Source organism: Bos indicus x Bos taurus, chromosome 13 (assembly GCF_003369695.1).
Source record: "Bos indicus x Bos taurus breed Angus x Brahman F1 hybrid chromosome 13, Bos_hybrid_MaternalHap_v2.0, whole genome shotgun sequence".
In the NCBI taxonomy this organism is placed as follows: Eukaryota; Metazoa; Chordata; class Mammalia; order Artiodactyla; family Bovidae; genus Bos; species Bos indicus x Bos taurus.
The window spans coordinates 21888987-21912330 of record NC_040088.1 but is presented as its reverse complement, the minus strand read 5'-3'; the positions used below and the strand labels follow the sequence as shown (position 1 = coordinate 21912330).

Below are 23344 nucleotides of genomic sequence, written 5' to 3'. Positions count from 1 at the left end.
AAGGTCATACACATTTGAACCTAGATCCACCTGTCTTTGGGCTTCCCTGGTGGCTCAGATGGTAAAGAATCTACCTGCCAATGTAGGAGAACATCTAGGAGATAGGGGTTCCATCCCTGGGTTGGGAAGATCCCCTGGAGAAGGGAATGGCTACCCATTCCAGTATTATTGCCTGGAGAATTCCATGGACAGAAGAGCCTCATGGGCTACAGTCCATGGGGTCACAAAGAGTTAGATACAACTGAGCAACTAACACACTTTCCACTGACTTGTACTAAGCACCTGATCTGTTCATGGTCCTGGGCTGGGACTGCAGAGAACACAGAGATGGTTTGCTGTTTTGAGTGGCATTCAGAACACTGGTCATGTTCGAGCTCCATAGAAGTTCACGGATGTTTGGAGTTAATCCAGGAATAAGAGACGTCCCTGTTTTACACAGAGGGAATGTGAGGCTCAGAGAGAAGAAAAGGCTTGCAAAAGCCATCATGGAGGTGCCAGAGCAAGAGACCACATCTCATTCCCAGCTGCCATCTGAGGGTGGGAATTTGGGACCAGCTCAGGGGTTAACTGGGAGGGTGATGTCCAGGGCGGTCAGGGATTGGCTAGTACATCCTGGCCTCTTCCTGTTAGCCCGCAGGCAGAGGCTTTCACTTCCTGCTGTAGGGACAAGATGGGCAGGATGTCAGGGAGCAGGGAGGGTGGCTGTGTGAGCTATCACTGAGCAGTCTGGACCATTTCCCCACCTCCGAAAGAGGGAGGAAGAGACAGAGAGAAGGCTGGTGTCTGAGAGTCTTCTGCAGCTCTCACACCCAGAGGCAGTAGGGAGCTATGAGCTTTGCTCCCACGGGCACTGGCCTGGCATACTGGGGTATTTAAAAAAAACTTCCCAAACAATCCTATGCATGGGCCCCTGCACTTCACAGTTTCCAACTGCCTTCTCATCCATGGCCTGATATCTCTCCTGTCATACCTCTGACTGCAGGACAGAGTTTGGGGGCTTATTGTTTCCAGTGGAAAGATGAGGAAGCTGAGACCCAGAGAGGTTGCAATAAGCAGCCTGCTTGCATCATATAGCAAATCAGTTCCAGGACTTAGTTCTCCAGAACCGAGTGGTCGGGGCAAGGTGAGGAGGGATCACTCAGAACCTTTCCCATTGCCACGCAGAGGGCATAGGCCCGAGTGGTAAGTAACCAGGCTTCAGATCAGAGCCAGACCAGGCAGAAACTCCAGGCCCTTGTCTCATTTACTGTGTGCCCTCCTTGGGTTCACCTCTGCACTTGAGTCTGTTTTAAAAATCTGGGTAGCACATATAGGGCTTCCTTGGTGGCTCAGATGGTAAAGAATCCACCTGAAATGTGGGAGACCTGGGTTCGATCCCTGGGTTGAAAAGATCCCCTGGAGAAGGGAATGGTGACCCACTCCAGTATTCTTGCCTGGAAAATTATATGGACAGAGAAACCTGGCAGGCTACAGTCTATGGGGTCACAAGGACTTGGACATGACTGAGCGACTAATATACATACAAACACAACACATATAATAATGGCACAGCAGTATTGTGAAGAATAAGTGAGATGAAATACATAAAGGGCTCAGTCCAGAACCACAAAGTGAGCCCCGCTTCCCTAGTAGTATTCTCTCAAGAGACAGTAAAACAGCCCAGAACACGCAGATACACAGATAGGTGAAGAGTTAATGTTTATTGAGTACTTCACATGTTCCAGGAGTTTTTCTAAGTGAGTTTAATTCTTACAAGTTCACTCTGAGGGCCAGGCTGATATTGTACCCATTTTACAAATGGGGAAATGGAGGCACAAGAGGTTACAGACCCAAGGTCATAAACCTACTAAGTGGCAAAGCCAGGATTCAAACTCAAGCGGCCTATCTTTGAAGCCCATGCATACTGCCTCCCTTAAAATTGGTAATGATTAATTCTTAAAATCATAACTTGCTTTTACACAATATTCCATAGTTTATGAAGCATTTGCCTACCCACTCTTTCATTTTTTTCTCACCACAGCAGCCTAGAGAGGAAGGCAATGTTTACCCCTAATTTATAAAATGGAGGGGGAAACAGGCTGTGAAAAGGGGAAACTCACCTGCCTTGCCAAGGTCACACAGCAAGGTTAGTGGCAGAAGTGGGTGGATCTGGGATTTTCTGCCTCTAAATTCAGAGGACACTTCCCAGCCTTAGTCAGTTCCCAAGCCCCCTCAGCAGCAAGCCTGCGGGCTGGAGATCTTGGGGTTTTCTCCCTGGTCTGTTGCTCTGACTGGGCTTCCACTGTTCAGCTGGAGGGTTCCAAGGCTGCATCCTTCATCCACCCTCACCCGGCCGCTCACTATCAGATGGGAGGGGCAGGAACTCCAGGGCTGGTGGAGTTTCCGACCAGGAAGGAAAAAGAACAAAGAAACTGTGTGGGGGGAGAAGGTGGAGGGGTGGCTAGGAGGGTGGCAGGAGCGGAGGGGACGCTTCACCATGGAATATGAAGTCAAGAAAGGGAAAAAGGTAGGTGGGGGTTTGGAAAGGGTTCGGGGTAGAGAAGTGTACCCGGAGTTGGAGAAATGAGAAGCCTGGGGGTGGGGTGATGGGCAGTGAGTGCTCAGGAGCACCTTTCTTCTTGTTTGGAAAGACCTTTCTCTCCACCCTTGGGCAGCCAGACATTTGGGCTCAAACTCTCTAACCAGTCTCCCTACTCTTAGTGGCCTCTGCCATCCCAGGAAAGAACAGAAGGACAGGTACCTTCCAGGAAATCCAGCCAGCCAGATTAGTCTGGGAGACACTCCCAACCTGCTTCCCTGGTGTTCCTGGGGGTTCCCCTCTGCAGTTTCTCAGACCGAAGGACAGACAGAAAAACAGACACCAAGCAAACCCATTCCCCTGATTCTTGCCTCATCAGGGAGAAGGACCTCAGGCAGGGCAAGTCTGTGCTACAAGGCTGCCTATCTGGGCTTGGGACAACTACCTCCTCCTCCTGCCAGGTTCTAGCTGAGCCTGGCCTCTCCCCATCTTTATACAGGGACCAGTTCTGTTCCAAAGGCCTCAGCCTGAGGGTCACTCCCCAAACCCCTAGATCTTTACTTCTTCCTGACTCTCAGAAATTTTCTAGTCTGGTTCTCTGGGCATCTCACTTGTTTGTCTTTGCAGTCCAGGAAGCCTCTGGGCTTCCAACTCCCACCCCCATCCCCACCGAGCCCTCTTCCCCCAGGAAACCAAGATCCAACTGTTTGAAAAGGCTCCCATGTGAATTATGAGGGCTCCGAAGGGAGCCAAGACATAGGTGCTTGTTGCTTCTTGGTTCCTTTCTTCTACAGATATTTATTCAGTACCTATTATATACCAGGCACCATGCCTGGTGCTGGTGATGATGCACTGTGAATAAAGTCAGACAAGGTCCCTGCCCCCTCCCTGGAGCTCACAGTCTAGTGGGGAAGACAGCTATTAATGTTTTTTAAAGCCATTAATGTAAAATTGTACAAAAGGCTCCATATGCAGTGCTGGGAGAATGTTAAACCTCAGACTGGTCAGCCTGAGCTGATAGGTGGAAAGAAAGGGAGTAGGAAAGAATGTTTCAGGCAGGGAAACAGTGTGTGCAAAGCCCCTCCATGGGAGGAAGGAATATAGCAAGTAGGAAGAACTGAAAGATGGCCCTAGACCCAGAGGACAGGAGTGAGGGGCAGTGAGATGAAGTTGGAGAAGTGGTCAAGGCTGGACCGTTCAGGGCCACAGACAAAACAATTACCTTCCGGGTCCACTTAGGCATACACACATACTCCATACATGGGATAAAGTCCTGCCTCCATAGCCAACATTCAAGCCCTCTATGACTTGTTCAGCTCATCATTTGGCTACAGCAAAATGGCTATAATACATCTTCTCCAGGCTTGTGCTCATCCAGCCCTTGCAGCCCCCAGGATTTTGCACATGCTGTGCCCTCTTCTTGGAATGTTTGTTCCCAGATTGCTTGATCTCATTCCTCAGAGCTTCCTTGTACTTAATCCAGGCTCCATGATACTGATTGTAAAACTTGAACTGGGCATCAGAATCACCTGGTGCTTGTTAAAACACAGATCATGGGGGTCTCATCCCAGTTTCTGGTCCAATAGGTCTGGGATGGAGTACAAGAATGTATATTTCTCTTAAATTCCCAGGTGATGCTGCTACTGCTGGTGGTGGAGACCCAGGAACCACACACTGAGAACCACTGGTCTAGATCAGTGCTCACACTTTCCTGAGAGTTTAAATTCTGTTGGGCTGAGTTGAAGCCCTAGAATTTGCTCCTTCAATCTAGATCCAGGCCATTTTTAATGCAGGTGCCCACTGGATTATACTATGGTATCATTAGTTAGAAATCAATCATTTCTAATATTGAGGAAAGCATAGGAAATAGCTTAATAAATACCTATGCACCTACCATTCAGCCAGATTGGATGTTAATATTTTTCCGTACTTGCCCCAGCCTAGGTAAGTTCCTACTGTCACCTGGGTGTTTATTTTTTTTAACTTTTTACTTTGTATTGGGGTTAGCCAATTAACAATGTTGTGATAGTTTCAGGCAAACAGGGAAGGGACCCAGCCATACACAGACATGTATCCATTCTCCCTCAAACTCCCTCACCTGGGTATTTAGAATGAAGGTTTGGAGCCAGACTGCCCAGGGTGAATATTGGTTCTACAGCCACTAGCTGGTAACCTTACTAGCTCTTTCTGAGGCTCAGTTTCTCCATCTGTAAAATGGAAATCACAGAGGTAACTTGTCCCTCCCTGCAGTGTTTTTGTCAGAATGCAATTAGATAATATAAGTACAAGGCTGCGTATAAGTGCTGGTGCTGGAGAAGACCAAGTCAGTGGCTTTTACCCCCATGCCCTTGCCTCCCCCAGGGCTTTGTGTCCCCCATCCGGAGGCTGGTGTTCCCCAAGGCTGCGCGCCGGGCAGCCTGTCGGAGCAGTGTGAGCCGCCGCCCCCTGCACTCGATGCCCCTCTATCCCCCCGACTACCTCATCGACCCTCAGATTCTGCTCTGTGACTATCTGGAGAAAGAGGTCAAGGTATGCGTGGGATGAGGGGGGAAGGGTGGGAAGGATCTGGGGACAACAGATTAGGGGGAAAGTTTCCCTCGACCCTCTTAGGTTCCCTCTGGTCTGAAATTTAAACTGAACAAAGATTAACCGGAGAAAAGCACACCGGAAAAAAGCATTTTATTAAATTTTCCCATGTACGTGAGAACGTTCAGGGAGAGAATGGAAGACCCTGAGAAGTGACTAGAGGAAACTTTAATACATTTTGGACAAAGAAACAATAAATCTGTGAAGAACTGACAAGGCAGAGGGGTTCGGAGTAGGGGTAGTACATGGTAAAGGAGGAACAAGATTTGTTTACACAGACTTCTCGGCCCTCAGTTCCCTGTCTCTGGTGATAAGGAGGTCTCCCTTCCTGCTAGTACTCTGAAAAGAAGGTACCTTTCACCAGGGAGATTTATCTCCTGCTTTCAGGGAAGAAGGATGATGCAGGGGAATTCTGAATGACCTTCCTGCTGCTGTCATTTCCTCTGACTCCCTCAGCTTAAAATAGTCAATGTGCTGAGGTGCCATATTTTAGGGTGGCATGTTCTGGACCCCATCAGTAAAGACTTTACCTCTCCTACACACCAACCTATGACCAGCCTTATCTTACACAGGGGAGGCTCAGGGGAAAGAGGCATGGAGTCAACCCAGCCCTGCACGTGCACTCTGCTGGGAACCCTCAGCAAGTGACCTCCATATGCTCAGCCTCAGTGTTCCCATCTCAACACGGGGCTCAAAGTCTATACCCCAAGGGCAAAGCAGATGGGAAGGTGCCCTGTGCACCGAAAAGCCAGTCCGTCTTGTGAGATTTTACTGCAGTGACATTACTGCTACTTGGATGGTGTCCAGATTAAAGGAAGCCAGTTCTGCAAGTCACAGGGACTTGGGCCAACTCAAGGGCTCTACTTCTATTTCATGCACACCATGAAGGAGCAGTGGAGAATCCTCATTACCCAACAAAGATCGATATGGGGGTAGGAGTGTCAGATTTAGCAAAAACAGGCACCCGGTTGGTAGGGGGAGGGATAAATTAGGAGTTTGGGATTAACACACACTATTATATATAAAATAGATACACAACAAGGACCTATTGTATAACACAGGGAAATATAGTTGATATTTTGTAATAATCTATGATGGAAAAGAATATGAAAAAGAATATATATATATATATATTATATATGTATACAGCCGAATCACTGGGCTGTATACCTGAAGCATTGTAAATCAATTATACTTCAATAAAGTTTTTATTAAAAATTTGAATTTCAGGTAGGCAATGAGTATTTTTTAGTATTAATATATACCCAGTGTTACATGAGACTAAAATTACTTTAAAAACAAACTAAAAAAGTAGCTGTTTACATGAAAACCAAATTTAATTGGCATCTTGTATTTTATCTGGCAACCCTATAAAGGGAAAAGCTAACAAAGTCACTTAAAAAACTAGGGACTGAAACTTTATAGAGAATAAAAAGAAGAGAAATGGTATGATTGGTAGAATTCACCTGTAAGAATAAGACTAAAAATAATGAAAGAAGACACTTAATGACATTTAAGTGTGATAACATTAAGCTATAAGTAAGAATGAATGATTTACTTATTTTTCTGACAAAATTATATACTAACTTGATACAATATTATTTCCTTCCCACTTAATTTCTGCAACAAGATCATAAAGAAGGCCAGTGACCTGTTGACATGGGTGCTTGGGATGAACAGGAGCCACTCAGGCCAAGTGGGAAATTGCAAGTGGCCTGTTCTTTCAAGCTATTACAGTGACCTTTGCTTCTGCCATAGTTAAATAACTGTATGCTCATAAAGTAAGCTTATATTAGCAAAAATAAGTGAGCAGTGAGAGTGTGGGTTCTGGTGTGTGGAGTCCAGCTCCACCCTTTATATTATAGATAATACTGGGCAGGTTATTTATTTTGACTGTGCCTTAGTTTTCTCATCCTCAAAGTAAGGATGAATGAGTGCATAAAACTCGCAGGACTATGGCTCCTAGGATTGCTTTAATAACAGTTATAACCAAGCCATTATTATTAATTCAGATATTTCTATCTCAGTCTAACTTTACGGTGTCAGTGAGGTCAGGGTCCTCCGCGGCTTCAAGGTGACCTCTCTCTGCCCTTCTCCCACACCCCCGACCCCCGTCCCATTTCTATACAGTTCCTGGGCCACCTCACCTGGGTCACCTCCTCACTGAACCCCTCCAGTCGGGACGAGCTCCTGCAGCTGCTGGACACGGCCAGGGTGAGGCGCCGGGAGAGGGGAGGACAGGGTCTGGTCCCCTACGTTTCCCACCCTACGTTTCCCACCCGTGGCCACCGGGACTCAGGAGATCCGACCCACCCTGCAGCAGCTGAAGGAGCTGCCGCTGAAGACCACGGCGGAGCAAGACAGCATCCTGAGCCTGTCGGCCCGCTGCCTGCTGCTCACCTGGCGCGACAACGAGGAGCTTATCTTGCGTATCCCCACTCACGAGATTGCCGCCGCCTCCTACCTTCAGGACGACGCTCTGCACCTGCTGGTGCTGAAGACCGGTACGGTGGGCGGGGCCTGGCGGGGCAGGGCGGGGAGGGGAAGGGGTAGAGAACGCGCCCGTCACCTAGAAATGGGCGTGGCCTGGGCAGGGGCGGGGCCTGAGGCTGGAGGATGGGGTGAAAGGCCTGACCAAACTACCCCGAGACTAGGGATAGGGCACGGCTGTTTGCAAGAAAAGGGAGCCCAGTGTTGAGGCTTGAAGGAGGGAAGCCTGACCCACCATCTCGGAAATGATGGAGAAGCCAGAATCCTGAGGCCCGAATGCGTGATTAATGGGTAGCAAAATTCTGAGGCTAGGAGGGTACCTGGGGCAAGAGGCGGAGTCTCACTTAGGGGCGGAGCCGTACACTGGGGGGCGGAGCTCGCGGCTGAGATACAGGGTGGGAGGTGTGAGGTATCCTAGGAGCGGGGCCTGAGGCCAGGGGCGGAGCTGAAGGGAAGCTTGGATCCAAGGACAGGTTCCCGAAACCAAGAACAGGGTCAGATTAACAGTAAAGAGAGAGGCGATAGCCTGACCACTACTCAGATCAGACGGCAGGGTCCGAGGCGAGGGTCGTCTGGATGGGGTGGGATGGGTGGGAACGGCCAGATGCAGGGGTGGAGCCTGAGGGGTGGGGCGGGGTCCAAAAGCAGGGACCCGGAATGGGGCGGGGTCGGGCCTCCTGACTTTGAAGCCAGGGGTGCGTCCTGAGCACAGGGGCCGGGGGACTCACTCCCAAATCCCCATCCCGCAGCGGCGGGTCAGGACCCCCAGCTGGCCTCGGGAGAGGGGGCGCTTAGCCTGGATCTCCTGCTTTGACTGCCACACGACCTCTCCTAGGTCTGGGCGTGGATCCGGTGCCAGCCGGCGTAGACGCCAGCCCCGGCGGGGCGGGGCGCGACCCGGGCCCGCCGGGAGTGTCGCCCGAGAAGCGGCGGGTGGGCACCACCGAGCGGCGCCACACCATCTGCAGCCTGGACTGGCGGATGGCGTGGGGCGGCGGCGCAGGCGCCGAGGCCCGGGCCGGGGGCGGCGGCGGCGGCAGCCTGGAGCGCCAGCGCGCCGGGGCGCGGGCGTCGGGCAGCTGGGAGCGGCGGCAGACGTTCAGCGGCAGCTGGGAGCGGCGGCACGCCGGCGGCGGCGGCGGCACAGGAAAGCCAGGCGGCAGCTGGGAACGGAGGCAGGCGGGTGGCGGCGGTGGCAGCTGGGAGCGGCGTCACCCGGGCCCCAACCCGCTCGACCCGCAGGACCCCAGCCCCGACGCCTACTGCAACTTGGTCATTCTGGCTGTGGCCAACAGGGTGAGCCCGAGGGCACCCTGAGTCCCTGCACCCTGCCTCCAGGGCACGTCTTCACCCCCGCCTCCATCCCTCCGCACCGCCCCCTCCGGCTCCCCATCCCTCTGTCCCCGCCCCCCCCCCGCCCCCTATCCCTCCGCCCCCACCCCCGCAACCCTCCGCCCTCACTCCCCCGTCCCCCCGCCCCTTTTCATCTCCCTCTTTTGGCCCTACTCTCCAGGATTTCAGGTACTGTGTGCCCATAACGGCAAAAGGCTTCTACCCTCCAGCTCCGGGACACCTCAGGGACACCTTCCCCTTACTTGTCCCGGAGGGATGAAAGCTCAAAATGGCCCAGACTTGATCTAATCTCTCCTCCAGCCCTCCTCTTTCCCCAAAGTCGTAAGTCTCCGCACTACCACAGTAAGAATCATGAGGACAGTAATTTCCAGCACGAATTGAGTGCCCGACCTGTGCCAGACTGGAAACCAGTATTAATCATTTTGTTCTCACGTTAACCCCTAGAGGCAAATATTACCATCATTCCTATTCTACAGAGAAGGAAACAGACACAGAGGCTAAGCAACTTGTGCAAGGTCACACAGGAAGCAGGCAGTGATTTCAACACTGGGACCCAAAAGTTCAGAGCCTGTGTTCTTGGTAACAACGGTCATCACCCAAAGCATAAGATTTCCCGCCATTCTTGCTCCACCCTCTATCCTCCACATTCACCCTTGCTTTTATTTATTTGACCATGTTCATTGAGTACCAGCTTCTGCTAGGCATTGGTCTAGGTGCCATGGATACAGAAATGAACAAGACATAATTAGTGTCCTCCCTTAGGGAGCTCACTGTCTAGCGGACACCTTCAAACCCTGAGACTTGTAAGCTTTTTCTCTGACCCAGGGTCTTGAACTCCCCCTATGTATAAATCCCATGTGGTGAACAAAATAGACACGGTGCCTCTTTAGAAAGAAAGGTGGATAGTAACCAGTAAACTCAGGCTATGGAGCTGACTCGAAACACTTTCTCATTTATCCTTGGCACCTAGAAAAGTGCCTGGCATATGTATGCGTTCATGCTAAGTCACTTCAGTCATGTCCAACTCTTTGCAACCCCATGGACTATAGCCCACCAGGCTCCTCTGTCCACGGGATTCTCCAGGCAAGAATACTGGAGTGAGTTGCCATTTCCTAGCTGCTCAATAAATATGAGTAGATGGATTAGTTCATAATATATTAGGATATGTTGTGATAGGGACCAAGAAAAAAACAGGCAACTTGAAATGATAAGGAGGAAGGAGATCCATTTTTCAGAGGGAAAGTGAGTTTGTGCCTTTTAAACTGAAATGTGGAAGAGAGAAGGAAGAAGCAGGGCAAAGAGCCAAGAAAGTCCATTCCAGGCATAGGTACCAGTGTGCCCTGTTTATTCCACTAGGCTGGGAGGGCTTTAGGCCTTACCTAATTCACCTCTGAGACTCCATAACCCAGCACAGTGCCTGCCACACAGTGGAAATAAGTAATAATTTGTAGAATGAGTAAATAAATAAGGCTTTTTTCCGGGAGTATCTGAGCCTCTGGCCTCCAATCTGAGGCATCATGGTCCCAAGAAGGGTACAGGAGTTAGAGTCAAAAAACCTGGGTGCCAATATTAACCAAAGCCATGAGCCTGCTGTGTGAGTCACTTATCCACTGTCATGAAATAAGGATCCCCTCTTCTCTGTCCACTTGATAGGGTTATTATAAGGATCAATCCTGGTTTAATGATAACTTTACTCCCTCATCCCAAAATGCCTGTCCTGAGGTTACATTTTAATTTACACCCTGGGCTGACTTTTTTAGAAGCACAAAATGAGAAATGACTTCATAAAGATGGACTCTTTATTAGTTGTCTTTCTATATCTCTTACTAAAGAGGTAAACCAAAAAGGCAAATTCCTCTTCAAATTCGCCATCTCAAAAAAGTGTTACCCAAGAACCTAAATACCTTCCTTCTATCAGGGACTGAAGTTTATATATTCATCCTGCTTCCATTTTTGCCCTGGGTGCCAGGAAGCTCACATCTAAATATGGCACAATAACTATGTTGAGCCTAACATTTTCATACATGTAATTCTTCCTCCTCATACTAGGTATTAGGAGACCAGGGTTCTAGCCCTGGCTAATCACTTTAGTCTCTGGGTTTCAGCTTCCTAGGTGTAAACTTAATTTAATTTAGCATAAGCATGCTAATGTTTAATTTAGCATAAGCTTCAGGAAGGCCCATAATTCTCCCATAAACTGGGGGTACCTGTGTGTACTTTTCAGAGCATGAGAGTTACAGTTTTCACACGATTCTAGAAAGATCAGTAAATGGCTATTTCTATAGAAGCCACCCAGAGCATGGCTAGATAATTTTGATGGAAAATGACCTTAGAGTGGCTCTAAAGTCGCCCATAGTTGAGTGTGTGCCCTTGTGTGCCCGCTCACACTGCGTTTTCAGGAAGCAGGGGCATCCTGATCACAGAAGAGGGACTGAGCTCTGTCCTTCTCTCTGGACAAGGATGCTGCTGAGGAGTCCTGTGCCCTCATCTGTCAGGTCTTCCAGATCATCTACGGGGACCAAAGCATTGAGTGCGTGGACCGGGCCGGTTACCACTACACATCCACGCCTGAACGGCCGTGGCTCTGTAGCCGCAGTGAGTATTCCAATTCCTGGCCAACCTTCCTGTGAATCATCCTGAAAGGCCAGAGGAGGTGGGGGTCAGGGGCAGGGTAGGGGGTGATATGTCCCAAGACTGGGGCCAACAAAAGCCTTTAGGGGTCCTGACTTCTACAGCAATTACAGTGTACCCCCAATATATAGCTAAAATAAAATGTCCAATTTCATAATGACCTCAAGCCTAGCTTTATAATAAGCCCTTTAGAGGTGAACTCTCTCTCCCTTTTGTATTTTGGCATCCCAGGGGCATTGTCTGTTTACTGAGCCATCTAGCCCTACTAGGACTCTAGGTCAAAACCAAGATTTCAAGACTGGTCCTTGAATGCTGTCAAGGGCTGGAATGCAGATGAAATCAACAGAGATTTGCTGAGCACCAGCTATGTGCCAAGCACAGACCCAACGTGCCACATGTTTATAATCCTCATAACAACCTCATCTGTCCTGTTTACCACTGTGTCCCCTGTTCCTAGTGGAGGATCAGGGCCAGACGCTCAAGGTGTATTTTCTGAATGGATGAAAGAACTGAGGCCTTATGAATCCAGTTTTAATGGACGAGGCTATTAAGGCTCAGAGCGGTCAATAAATGTCTCAAGGTCACACAGCTGGCAAATGACAGAGTCAGGATTCAAACCCAAGTGCACCTGATTCTAATGCTTCCATCTGCAACATGCTTCCTTCAAGGCCCCAAAGTGAACTTCCTCAGCCACAGCTCCCTCAGGGTGGTCCCTGTTTGCATAGCTCCAGCAACAGGGAGTGGGCTCTTTCCTCCTGGAGGCACTCCCATCTGTGGGAACTGTGGTTGTTGAGAATCTGGGAAAGTTCATTGACTCTCCCAGGGATGATGGAGAAATAAATAAGATAATTCAACAAATATTTCTTGAACACCTGAGTGTTGGATTCTGCTAATCCCCAGGATGCACTGGTGACTAAAATCAGACATGGTCCTCCCTCAGAGGCTTGCATTGCTGAAATCAGCTGACAGTAATTAAATTGTTACACAGGGACTTCCCTGGTGATTCAATGGCTAGGACTTTATGCTCCCAAGCCAGGGGTTCCGGTTCAATCCTTGGCCAGAGAACTAGATCCCACATGTTGCAACCAAAATTTCGCATGCTTTAACTAAAGATCCCATGTGCCACAAGGAAGACCCGATGTACTCAAATAAATAAAAATATTTCTTTGGGCCATACTGGCCTTTACTGCTGCTTGTGGGCCTCCTCTAGTTGCAGCAAGCGGGGGCTACTCTGTAGTTGTGGTGCGCATGCTTCTCATTGAGATGACATCTCTTGTTGCAGAGCGCAGGCTTCAAGGTGCATGGTCTTAGTGGCCCCGCAGCATGTGGAATCTTGCTGGACCAGGGATCGAACCAATGTCCCTTGTATCGGCAGGTGGATTTTCAACCACTGGACTACCAGGGAAATCCTGTTTTTGTTTTTTTAAGAAAAATAACCTACTTTAAAAGAAATAGTTACACAAATAAAATGCAACCACACACTCTTGTAGGAAAATATATAATGAGAAACCAGCCTGACCTGGAAAGTCAGGGGAGTATCCTGAGGAAGTGCCACTAAGTGAGCCAAGGGGGAGGCCAGTACCTGTACCAGGGTCAGGTACAGAGCAAATTCTCTGTACCCAGTGCTCCTTTCTCCTCATGATTTTGACCTCCTTCCCTCCAAAGGTCTTTTTTTTTCTGTCTCTCTCGCTCAAACATATATGGCTTACAAACCCTACAGCAACTGTTCCCTGGCTTGCTCTCCCCAAGGTCCCCATGAGTAGGCAGGAAGGTGGTGTTGTCCCAACCTTGGGGAAGGTGAGGGCCAGGAGGAAGAGGTGGGTTGCCCAAGGTTGTCTCTGTGTTGGTGGTGGGGGCAGGAATCCTGGTCACAATCTTCCAGTGGCTGCCCGTTTCACTCAGTGCGTAAGCTAACTCCTGTACGATTGCTTACAAGGCCATCCTTGCTCCAGCCGCCATCTTTACTCCAGGGTGGGGCTGAGCTTGGGGCCTCGGGGACCCGGGGATATTGGTCCCTGCTTTGCCACCACTCACTGCCCTCTCTCTGCTGCCCCCAGGTGAGAGCTGCCGCACTGACGGGACCTATGCCTACGACGCGGACTTCAGCTGCTGCAGCTCCTTGTGGGTACTGCCCTGGCCAGGGACCCCACTCTGGTCCCTCTGTCCCTGCACAAACAGGACTGCTCCTCTGGGCACTCTTGAGACCCTGTGGGCAAGAGAAGATGGGGGAAAGTGACTCCACTTTGATTTGTGCTGAGACACTGGTCTCTGAGCCTGAGGCTCTAGTGAGCTGATAGAATCCAAAACCGAGAGAGAGAGACAAGGCAGCCAGAAGCCAGAACTAGGTCCACAGGACCCTGCCGCTCTTCCCCAGTCATCCAGACACTCAATGGCCTGCAGAGGCCAAAATCACAAATAATGCCAAAAAATCATTTTGGCTTCATGGAATAGAAAACTAAAAAAGAGCCGTTTAAACAAGAGTTTCCTCCCCCTCCCCCTCCCTCTTACATAAAGTAGACCAGGAGTTCATGGCCTTGTGGTCATCAAGGACCCAGACGTATCTTTCCAGCCTCCCTAACACTTGCTTTCATCCTCCAAATCACCTCATGGGCCAAAATAGTGGTAATAGCTCCAACCATCACAGCAGGTCTTTAATTCTTTGCTAAAATTTCCACCTGATGGCTTCTGCTTACATCTTGTTGGCCAGAACGTGGTCTCATAGCCACAACTAGCTATAAGCAGGACTGGAAAACACAGGGTTTTTAAAAAAGTCTCAGTGCAGAACATTGTCTAGGGTTCTATTTTGGATGATCAACCACCCCAGTTTGCTCAGGATTTAGATGTTCCCCAGGACATGAAATTTTCAGTGCTAAAACTAGGAAAGTCTCAGGAAAAGTGAGACACGTTGGTCACCGTAATTCTGTTGCTAAGGCCTTTGGACAAGGGCAAGTGTCTGCCGGTGATATATGCCTTACTTCCCCCCCACCAACTTTTTAGCAGCAATGTATTTGCCTAATACTGTGTGCCCTTAGGCCAGTCCTTAAACAATCTGCTGTATGCTAGAGAGACAATAGTCATGACAATGAGTAACTTTTGAATGTGCTATGTGCCAAGGGCTATTTTATAATGCACTTCATTTAAAAACTCTATTTCTCACGACACCAATTTTTTACCATCCCATTTTATAGCTAGAGAAATTGGAAAATAGAGAAGTTAAGTAACTTGACACAAGGTCAAGAAGCTAGTAAGTTGTTGGCCTGGGGTTTGAACCCAAGTAGGCTCAGAATCCACACTAAACGTACAGTGCTTCTATAGAGCTAATCATTGACGATGGTTCTGGAACAACGTAGAGACCAGGAGGCAGAGCCCAAGGCTGACTTTTATTTAAGCAATATTTATTGAATACCTACTCTGTACCTACCCATGACACAGAGGCTTTTCTGATGCCCCCACCAAATGTCCTCTCTAACCACTCTGTCCCTCACACCCTCTGTCGCAGCCACAGTGGCCTTCTGGCTGCTCCTCAGACTCACCGTGCAGATCCTGCCTCAGCATCCCTGTGTGCTGTGCTGTGTGCTAGGGAGACAGGGGGAGCAGGGCAAGAATGAGACCTGTGCTCGACACAGAGGAGGTACTCAGCAAACAGAGAAAACCAAGGTCTCTGCTCATGCATGCTTGCAAGTGTGGCAAAGGGACAGGGAAATCATTATTTAGTAGCAAAAAGCATCAACAGTAAGAAACATGACCGGGAAGCTCAGAGAGTGGCTGCAAAAACCCTGCCTCATCTGGGGAGTCAGGAGGGCCTCTCCAAGGTGACGACACTTGAACTGAGACCTGATGGATAAAAAGGGGAAGAGCACTCCAGGTAGAGAGAACAGCAAGTGCAAGGAGGCTGAGGCAGGATATGCTTGGCGAGGCTGAGGAGCAGCCAGGAGGCCACTGAGACTGCGACAGAGGATGTGAGGGACAGAGTGGCTAGAAAGGACATTTGGCGGGGGCATTGGAAAGGCCTCCATGTCATGGGTAGATTTATAGACTTTGTGATCATATTGGACAGAGGGTCTATCTTGGTCAGGAGGGATCAGGGAGAACTCTCCCGAGGAGGTGACTTTTAAAATGCAATGATGAGGAAGAGTTAGCTGAGCACACAACAGGGAAAGAGAGGCATTCCAGGCCGAGGTAATAGCATGGCCAAAGGCCCAGAGGTGAGGAGGTACTTGGAGTATTAGAGGAAAAGCAAGAAGACAGGTGGCCTGAGCCTAAGCAGCAAGGGTGAGGCAAGGCTTAAGAGGTGGTGCAGGGCCAGATCACAGGAGACCTCGAGGGCCAAAATGGGGTCCAGGAGGAGGGCTCAGTCCCAGGGCATGGGTGGCTGTTCCCTCCCACCTTCAGCCTACCGCATGGTGAGGAGCTGGAGAGAGGGAGTGAGGCCCCTTCCCTCTGTTCCTGCAGCAACAGCTCCCAGGACACATTTGAAGCCTGTTACAGCGGCACGTCCACACCCTCTTTCCATGGCTCCCACTGCAGCAGCAGCGACCACAGCGGCCTGGGCCTCGAGCAGTTACAGGATTACATGGTCACGGTGAGCTGGGGCAGGCAGGGTGGCCAGGTATTTCAGGAATCATGAACAATCCGGGGCATAACTGAAGTGTAAGACCTCAGAGGTCAGGGCAGGGCATGACATTCGGAGAATAAACGGAGTCAGCCATGAAAGACCTTAATGAACAGCTAGCAGTGAGTGCTGGCTTTATACCGGGCACTGTTCTGAGCACCTATAATCTACCATCTCCTTTCATCTTTCAACAACCCAAGAGGGAAGTGCCATCATTATTCTCACTTTGTGATGAGGAAAGCAAAGGTTAAGGAGGTTATCATCTGCTCATGATCACAGAGCTGGTCAGTAAAGGGGCCAGGATTTTAAATTAGGCAGCTTGAGTCCACATCCCACTCTTAGATGCAGCCCAAGGGGTCTGGATGTCCCCCAGGAGGCCAGCTTTTCAGAGGAGGGCTGGGCTGGATACATCCAGCTCTGGGTCTTTTAGGCAGGGGAGTAATTTCAAATGGTGCACCCACAGTTGCGGACTAAGCTGGGGCCCCCAGAGATCCAGCAGTTTGCGCTGCTGCTTCGGGAGTACCGGCTAGGGCTGCCCATCCAGGACTACTGCGCAGGCCTGCTGAAGCTCTACGGAGACCGGCGCAAGTTCCTCCTGCTCGGTGAGCCCCCTGCCCAGGCTGGGAGTGTTCACTCTTTACCCTTTGACCAACCCCACGTCCAAGGAGCCATGGCTGCGTGGGCGCAGGAGGGCCTAGAGGAGCTATCCCACGTTGAAGGTCAGGAAGGGCGGCAGTGAGGAGAGGTACCTACCCTCGTCCAAGGTAAGGAGCAGTGGCTGCGCTTTGCTGGAGCAGCCGTAAAGAGATACCCCACGCCCAAGGTAAGAGAAACCCAAGTAAGATGGTAGGTGTTGTGAGAGGGCATCAGAGGGCAGACATACTGAAACCATACACGCAGAAAACTAGTCAATCTAATCACACTAGGACCACAGCCTTGTCTAACTCAATGAAACTAAGCCATGCCCGTGGGGCAACCCAAGATGGGCAGGTCATGGTGGAGAGATCTGACAGAATGTGGTCCACTGGAGAAGGGAATGGCAAACCACTTCAGTATTCTTGCCTTGAGAACCCCATGAACAGTATGAAAAGGCAAAATGATAGGATACTGAAAGAGGAACTCCCCAGGTCAGTAGGTGCCCCATATGCTACTGGAGATCAGTGGAGAAATAACTCCAGAAAGAATGAAGAGATGGAGCCAAAGCAAAAAGAATACCCAGCTGTGGATGTGACTGGTGATAGAAGCAAGGTCCGATGCTGTAAAGAGCAATATTGCAAAGGAACCTGGAATGTCAGGTCCATGAATCAAGGCAAATTGGAAGTGGTCAAACAAGAGATGGCAAGAGTGAATGTCAACATTCTAGGAATCAGCGAACTAAAATGGACTGGAATGGGTGAATTTAACTCAGATGACCATTATATCTACTACTGCGGGCAGGAATCCCTCAGAAGAAATGGAGTAGCCATCATGGTCAACAAAAGAGTCCGAAATGCAGTACTTGGATGCAGTCTCAAAAACGACAGAATGATCTCTGTTTGTTTCCAAGGCAAACCATTCAATATCACAGTAATCCAAGTCTATGCCCCAACCAGTAATGCTGAAGAAGCTGAAGTTGAACGGTCCTATGAAGACCTACAAGACCTTTTAGAACTAACACCCAAAAAAGATGTCCTTCTCATTATAGGGGACTGGAATGCAAAAGTAGGAAGCAAAGAAACACCTGGAGTAACAGGCAAATTTGGCCTTGGAATACGGAATGAAGCAGGGCAAAGACTAATAGAGTTTTGCCAAGAAAATGCACTGGTCATAGCAAACACCCTCTTCCAACAACACAAGAGAAGACTCTACACATGGACATCACCAGATGGTCAACACCGAAATCAGATTGATTATATTCTTTGCAGCCAAAGATGGAGAAGCTCTATACAGTCAGCAAAAACAAGACCAGGAGCTTACTGTGGCTCAGATCATGAACTCCTTATTGCCAAATTCAGACTTAAATTGAAGAAAGTAGGGAAAACCACTAGATCACTCAGGTAAGACCTAAATCCAATCCCTTATGATTATACAGTGGAAGTGAGAAATAGATTTAAGGGCCTAGATCTGATAGACAGAGTACCTAATGAACTATGGACAGAGGTTCATGACATTGTACAGGAGACAGGGATCGAGACCATCCCCATGGAAAAGAAATGCAAAAAAGCAAAATGGCTGTCTGGGGAGGCCTTACAAATAGCTGTGAAAAGAAGAGAAGTGAAAAGCAAAGGAAAAAAGGAAAGATAAAAGCATCTGAATGCAGAGTTCCAAAGAATAGCAAGAAGAGATAAGAAAGCCTTCCTCAGTGATCAATGAAAAGAAATAGAGGAAAACAACAGAATGGGAAAGACTAGAGATCTCTTCAAGAAAATGAGAGATACCAAGGGAACATTTCATGCAAAGATAGGCTCGATAAAGGACAGAAATGGTATGGACCTAACAGAAGCAGAAGATATTAAGAAGAGATGGCAAGAATACACAGAAGAACTGTACAAAAAAGATTTTCATGACCCGGATAATCACGATGGTGTGATCACTGACCTAGAGCCAGACATCCTGGAATGTGAAGTCAAGTGGGCCTTAGCATCACTCCGAACAAAGCTAGTGGAGGTGATGGAATCCAGTTGAGCTATTTCAAATCCTGAAAGATGATGCTGTGAAAGTGCTGCACTCAATATGCCAGCAAATTTGGAAAACTCAGCAGTGGCCACAGGACTGGAAAAGGTCAGTTTTCATTCCAATCCCAAAGAAAGGCAATGCCAAAGAATGCTCAAACTACCGCACAATTGCACTCATCTCACACGCTAGTAAAGTAATGCTCAAAATTCTCCAAGCCAGGCTTCAGCAATATGTGAATCGTGAACTTCCTGATATTCAAGCTGGTTTTAGAAAAGGCAGAGGAACCAGAGATCAAGTTGCCAACATCCGCTGGGTCATGGAAAAAGCAAGAGAGTTCCAGAAAAACATCTATTTCTGCTTTATTGACTATGCCAAAGCCTTTGACTGTGTGGATCACAATAAACTGTGGAAAATTCTGAAAGAGATGGAAATACCAGACCACCTGATCTGCCGCTTGAGAAATCTGTATGCAGGTCAGGAAGCAACAGTTAGAACTGGACATGGAACAACAGACTGGTTCCAAATAGAAAAAGGAGTACGTCAAGGCTGTATATTGTCACCCTGCTTATTTAACTTCTATGCAGAGTACATCATGAGAAATGCTGGGCTGGAAGAAGCACAAGCTGGAATCAAGATTGCTGGGAGAAATATCAATAACCTCAGATATGCAGATGACACCACCCTTACGGCAGAAAGGGAAGAGGAACTAAAAAGCCTCCTGATGAAAGTGAAAGTGGAGAGTGAAAAAGTTGGCTTAAAGCTCAACATTCAGAAAACGAAGATCATGGCATCTGGTCCCATCACTTCATGGGAAATAGATGGGGAAACAGTGGAAATAGTGTCAGACTTTATTTTTCTGGGCTCCAAAATCACTGCAGATGGTGATTGCAGCCATGAAATTAAAAGACGCTTACTCCTTGGAAGGAAAGTTATGACCAACCTAGATAGCATATTGAAAAGCAGAGACGTTACTTTGCCAACAAAGGTCCATCTAGCCAAGGCTATGGTTTTTCCAGTGGTCATGTATGGATGTGAGAGTTGGACTGTGAAGAAGGCTGAACGCTGAAGAATTGTTGCTTTTGAACTGTGGTGTTGGAGAAGACTCTTGAGAGTCCCTTGGACTGCAAGGAGATCCAACCAGTCCATTCTGAAGGAGATCAGCCCTGGGATTTCTTTGGAAGGAATGATGCTAAAGCTGAAACTCCAGTACTTTGGCCACCTCATGTGAAGAGTTGACTCATTGGAAAAGACTCTGATGCTGGGAGGGATTGGGGGCAGGAGGAGAAGGGGACAACAGAGGATGAGATGGCTGGATGGCATCACTGACTCGATGGACGTGAGTCTGGGTGAACTCCAGGAGTTGGTGATGGACAGGGATGCCTGGCGTGCTGTGATTCATGGGGTCGCAAAGAGTCAGACATGACTGAGCGACTGAACTGAACTGAACTGAAAGCCACATCATGAGATCCACAAGACAAACAAGGAAACCATAGTGCGGAGAGGGGAAGGGACTTGTCTGCAGTCACAGAGCCGGGAAAGAGAGCACAGGTGTAACCATTTCACCTTCACAGCAAAGCTGCAAGAGGGCATGACACTTCCCATTTTACCCCACGAGGCATCCAAAATTCAGAGAGGCTAAGGAACTCATCCAAGATCATGGAGCTAGTGAAGAGGGCTAATGATAACAGTAAGAGGAATGATAATCCTTTTTTTTCTTTAAGTTTTTATTCAACTTGTTATAATATTGCTTCTCTTTTATGTTTTGGTTTTGTTGGCCCTGAGGCATATGGGATATTAGCTCCTAGACCAGGAATTGAATCTGCACTCCTTTGATTGGAAGGCCAAGCCTTAACCACTGGACTACCAGGGAAGTCCCAGGAATGATGATTCTTAATAAGCTAACATGTACTTGGCTGTTAACATGTGCCAAAGGATCATCTGGTTGAAGGCCCTCGGTACTGATAGTTGAAACTATGACTTGCCTCCATTTTGCAGATGAGAAAATTGAGGCTTAAAGAAACAAAGTACATAAGTCATAAAGCCAGTAAGTAGTGACAGAAGTAAAACAGAAGTCAAATGGGCTGCCCAGTGTGTGCTAAGAACCTTATTTAATCCTTACAGCCCGGGAGAACAGGTGCAATTACCTCCGCTTTACAGGTGAGGACAGTAAGGCTCAGAATACTTATTGAGGCTACTTATTGAGTCCATGGGGTCACAAAGAGTGGGACACAACCGAGCGACTAAGCACAGCACATAACGAATAAATAGGAATATAACCATCGAAATAATAATGATAACAAGAATAAGCTAACATGCAGTGAGCATTTAAATGTGTACGGGGCACTGTACCATTATTCTCCAGCTCAGAGAGTCAAGGAGTTGTGCAAGCCACACAGCCAGCGAGTGGCAGGGCCGGGGATCTGAACTCCGCCCTCCAGCGAAGGTGGGAGGGGAAGGGCTGACCCCGAGGAATCACCCTGGCCCTCGACCCGCAGGGATGAGGCCCTTCATTCCGGACCAGGACATCGGCTACTTCGAAGGTTTCCTGGAGGGCGTGGGCATCCGCGAGGGCGGCATCCTCACCGACAGCTTCGGCCGCATCAAGCGCAGCATGAGCTCCACGTCGGCGTCAGCGGTGCGCAGCTATGACGGCGCCCAGCGGCCGGAGGCGCAGGCCTTCCACCGGCTGCTGACAGACATAACGCACGACATCGAGGCGCTGGCCCCCGACGATGACGAAAGCACGGATGAAGAGGCCCGGGACTCCCCGGGCGGGGGCGACGCGGCCGAGGACAACTACCTGTAGCCTGTGCCGCCGTCCCTGCAGAGGGCGGGCGAGCGGGTGGCTCCGCGCTCCCGCCTCTGAGTCTCATGCGCCCTTGTCTGTGCGTTTGTGTGATCCATCCCCAGGATCTCCTCCCCAGACCCCAACCCGGGGCTCCGCGCTCCGGGGGCGGGGGTCTGTCCCTACCGGTCCCCTGCCCCGGGTCCCTGCAGGACGGAGAATGTCCTGCAGGGGCGGGACCCTAAGCGGGGCTCAGTAGCTCCCTCTGCCGGTCGGGGAGGGCGGCGAACTTCTCTGTCCCGATAGCCCGAAGGTTCGGCCTCTGGACGGACACTCGAGACTCCGCAACTTTCTGGAGGCCAAGCGAGTGATGGAGAGTGTGCTCCACCTGCTGGCCGGTTGAGAAAAGAATTCCCCGAGCCTGAAGACCTCTTTTCCTATTTTACAGTTTGAGAAACTGAGGTTCCAGAGAAGAAACTGGAGGGAGTCTCCTGATTCCCCTTAGATATTACCTCACGCTGGCCATACTAAATCGTGCAAAGGGTCTTTCTGAAGCTCTAAGAGGCAGGGTCTCCCCTTTGCAGATGGACTTAGATCTTTAGTGTGGAATAGAGGTTTCTTTCTACCAAGAGTCGACCCAGAGGTGCGTGATCTGGGTCCCAGCCTCCACCCTAAGGCTATGAACAAGTTACTTGTTCAGATCTTGCAATTGGATCAGGACAGGCTGGGCTCCCTGTCTGATAGGTGTCCTAGCCTCTCTGCCTCTCCCATTTTTTCTTCTAACCCCACCCACCTCACAAGGGGGTCATAGGGATTACTGAAGGTCAAGACCTTAGTGCTAGGTCTAACACATGATAAGTGATCAATAAATGCTGTTCCCTTCCACATCGAACACTTTCTGACTCAGTTAACCTGTCTTTAGCTGTGTGCAACGGGACACGAACTGAGGTGAGGGTGAGATGTAGGAAGACCCTCAGGGAACTCACAGTTTGGGAGGAGAAAATAGGACTTGCCCCTCACAGCTCTATTACAGCCCGACTCCATTCATGCTCAAAGTTCAAATGAAAAGATTCTGCAGACCAGCCATCGCATCTCAGGTAGTCAAAGAAATCCAAAGACAGAATTGGAGGGGGAGAAAAGTCAGCATAAAGACAGAACTTGCACAGCCTCAGGAAAGGCTCAGAGGCTGAAAGAAGCCCTCAGAAGAGGCAAGAGAATTGCCTAGAAGAGCTAAAATTTATCTGTAGAACTTTACATGGCCAGACACAAGGTACTTACCATGAGGTAGGTACTATTATCGCCATTGTTAAAGTAATATCATTATTATTACTAGGGCTTGGATTCAGCAAGTTCCCTGATTCATTCTCAGTTCATGGCAAATGACTGTCCCATCATAACTGACCCACAAAAGGCCCTTCTGGTCACCGACTCTATGGACATGAGTTTGAGCAAGCTCCGGGAGTTGGTGATGGACAGGGAAGCCTGGCGTGCTGCAGTCCATGGGATCGCAAAGAGTCGGACACAACTGACTGAACTGAACTGATGTCTTACTTCGTTTTATATTCCCCAGACTTCATCCACACATCCCCGAAATCCTTCTCCTCCCCACCATGGGTACCCATCTCTATGTGTTGATATATGTCCCCGGACATAAAATGTATAATGTCTTGTGTGTGTGTTTACATTACATAAATGGTATTATGTAACAAACTCA

General features: G+C 49.1%; 1 protein-coding gene across 3 annotated transcripts; it reads left to right on the top strand.

The window, feature by feature from the left end:
- The first annotated feature begins 1562 nt into the window (after nucleotides 1-1562).
- On the top strand, nucleotides 1563-23344 carry CCM2L (CCM2 like scaffold protein). Of its 3 annotated transcripts, none has more exons than XM_027558843.1 (10): nucleotides 1563-2506; nucleotides 4880-5047; nucleotides 7235-7318; nucleotides 7428-7608; nucleotides 8430-8890; nucleotides 11407-11542; nucleotides 13636-13699; nucleotides 16031-16160; nucleotides 16654-16792; nucleotides 21341-23344. In XM_027558843.1, the coding sequence occupies exons 1-10, from the start codon at nucleotides 2477-2479 to the stop codon at nucleotides 21649-21651; spliced, it is 1704 nt and encodes a 567-aa protein (XP_027414644.1). In that variant the 5' UTR covers nucleotides 1563-2476; the 3' UTR covers nucleotides 21652-23344. The 3 variants fall into 3 exon arrangements, with proteins under 3 accessions (XP_027414644.1, XP_027414645.1, XP_027414643.1); XM_027558844.1 differs by having other exon boundaries at nucleotides 1565-2506; nucleotides 7425-7608; nucleotides 11443-11542; XM_027558842.1 differs by having other exon boundaries at nucleotides 1566-2506; nucleotides 7425-7608.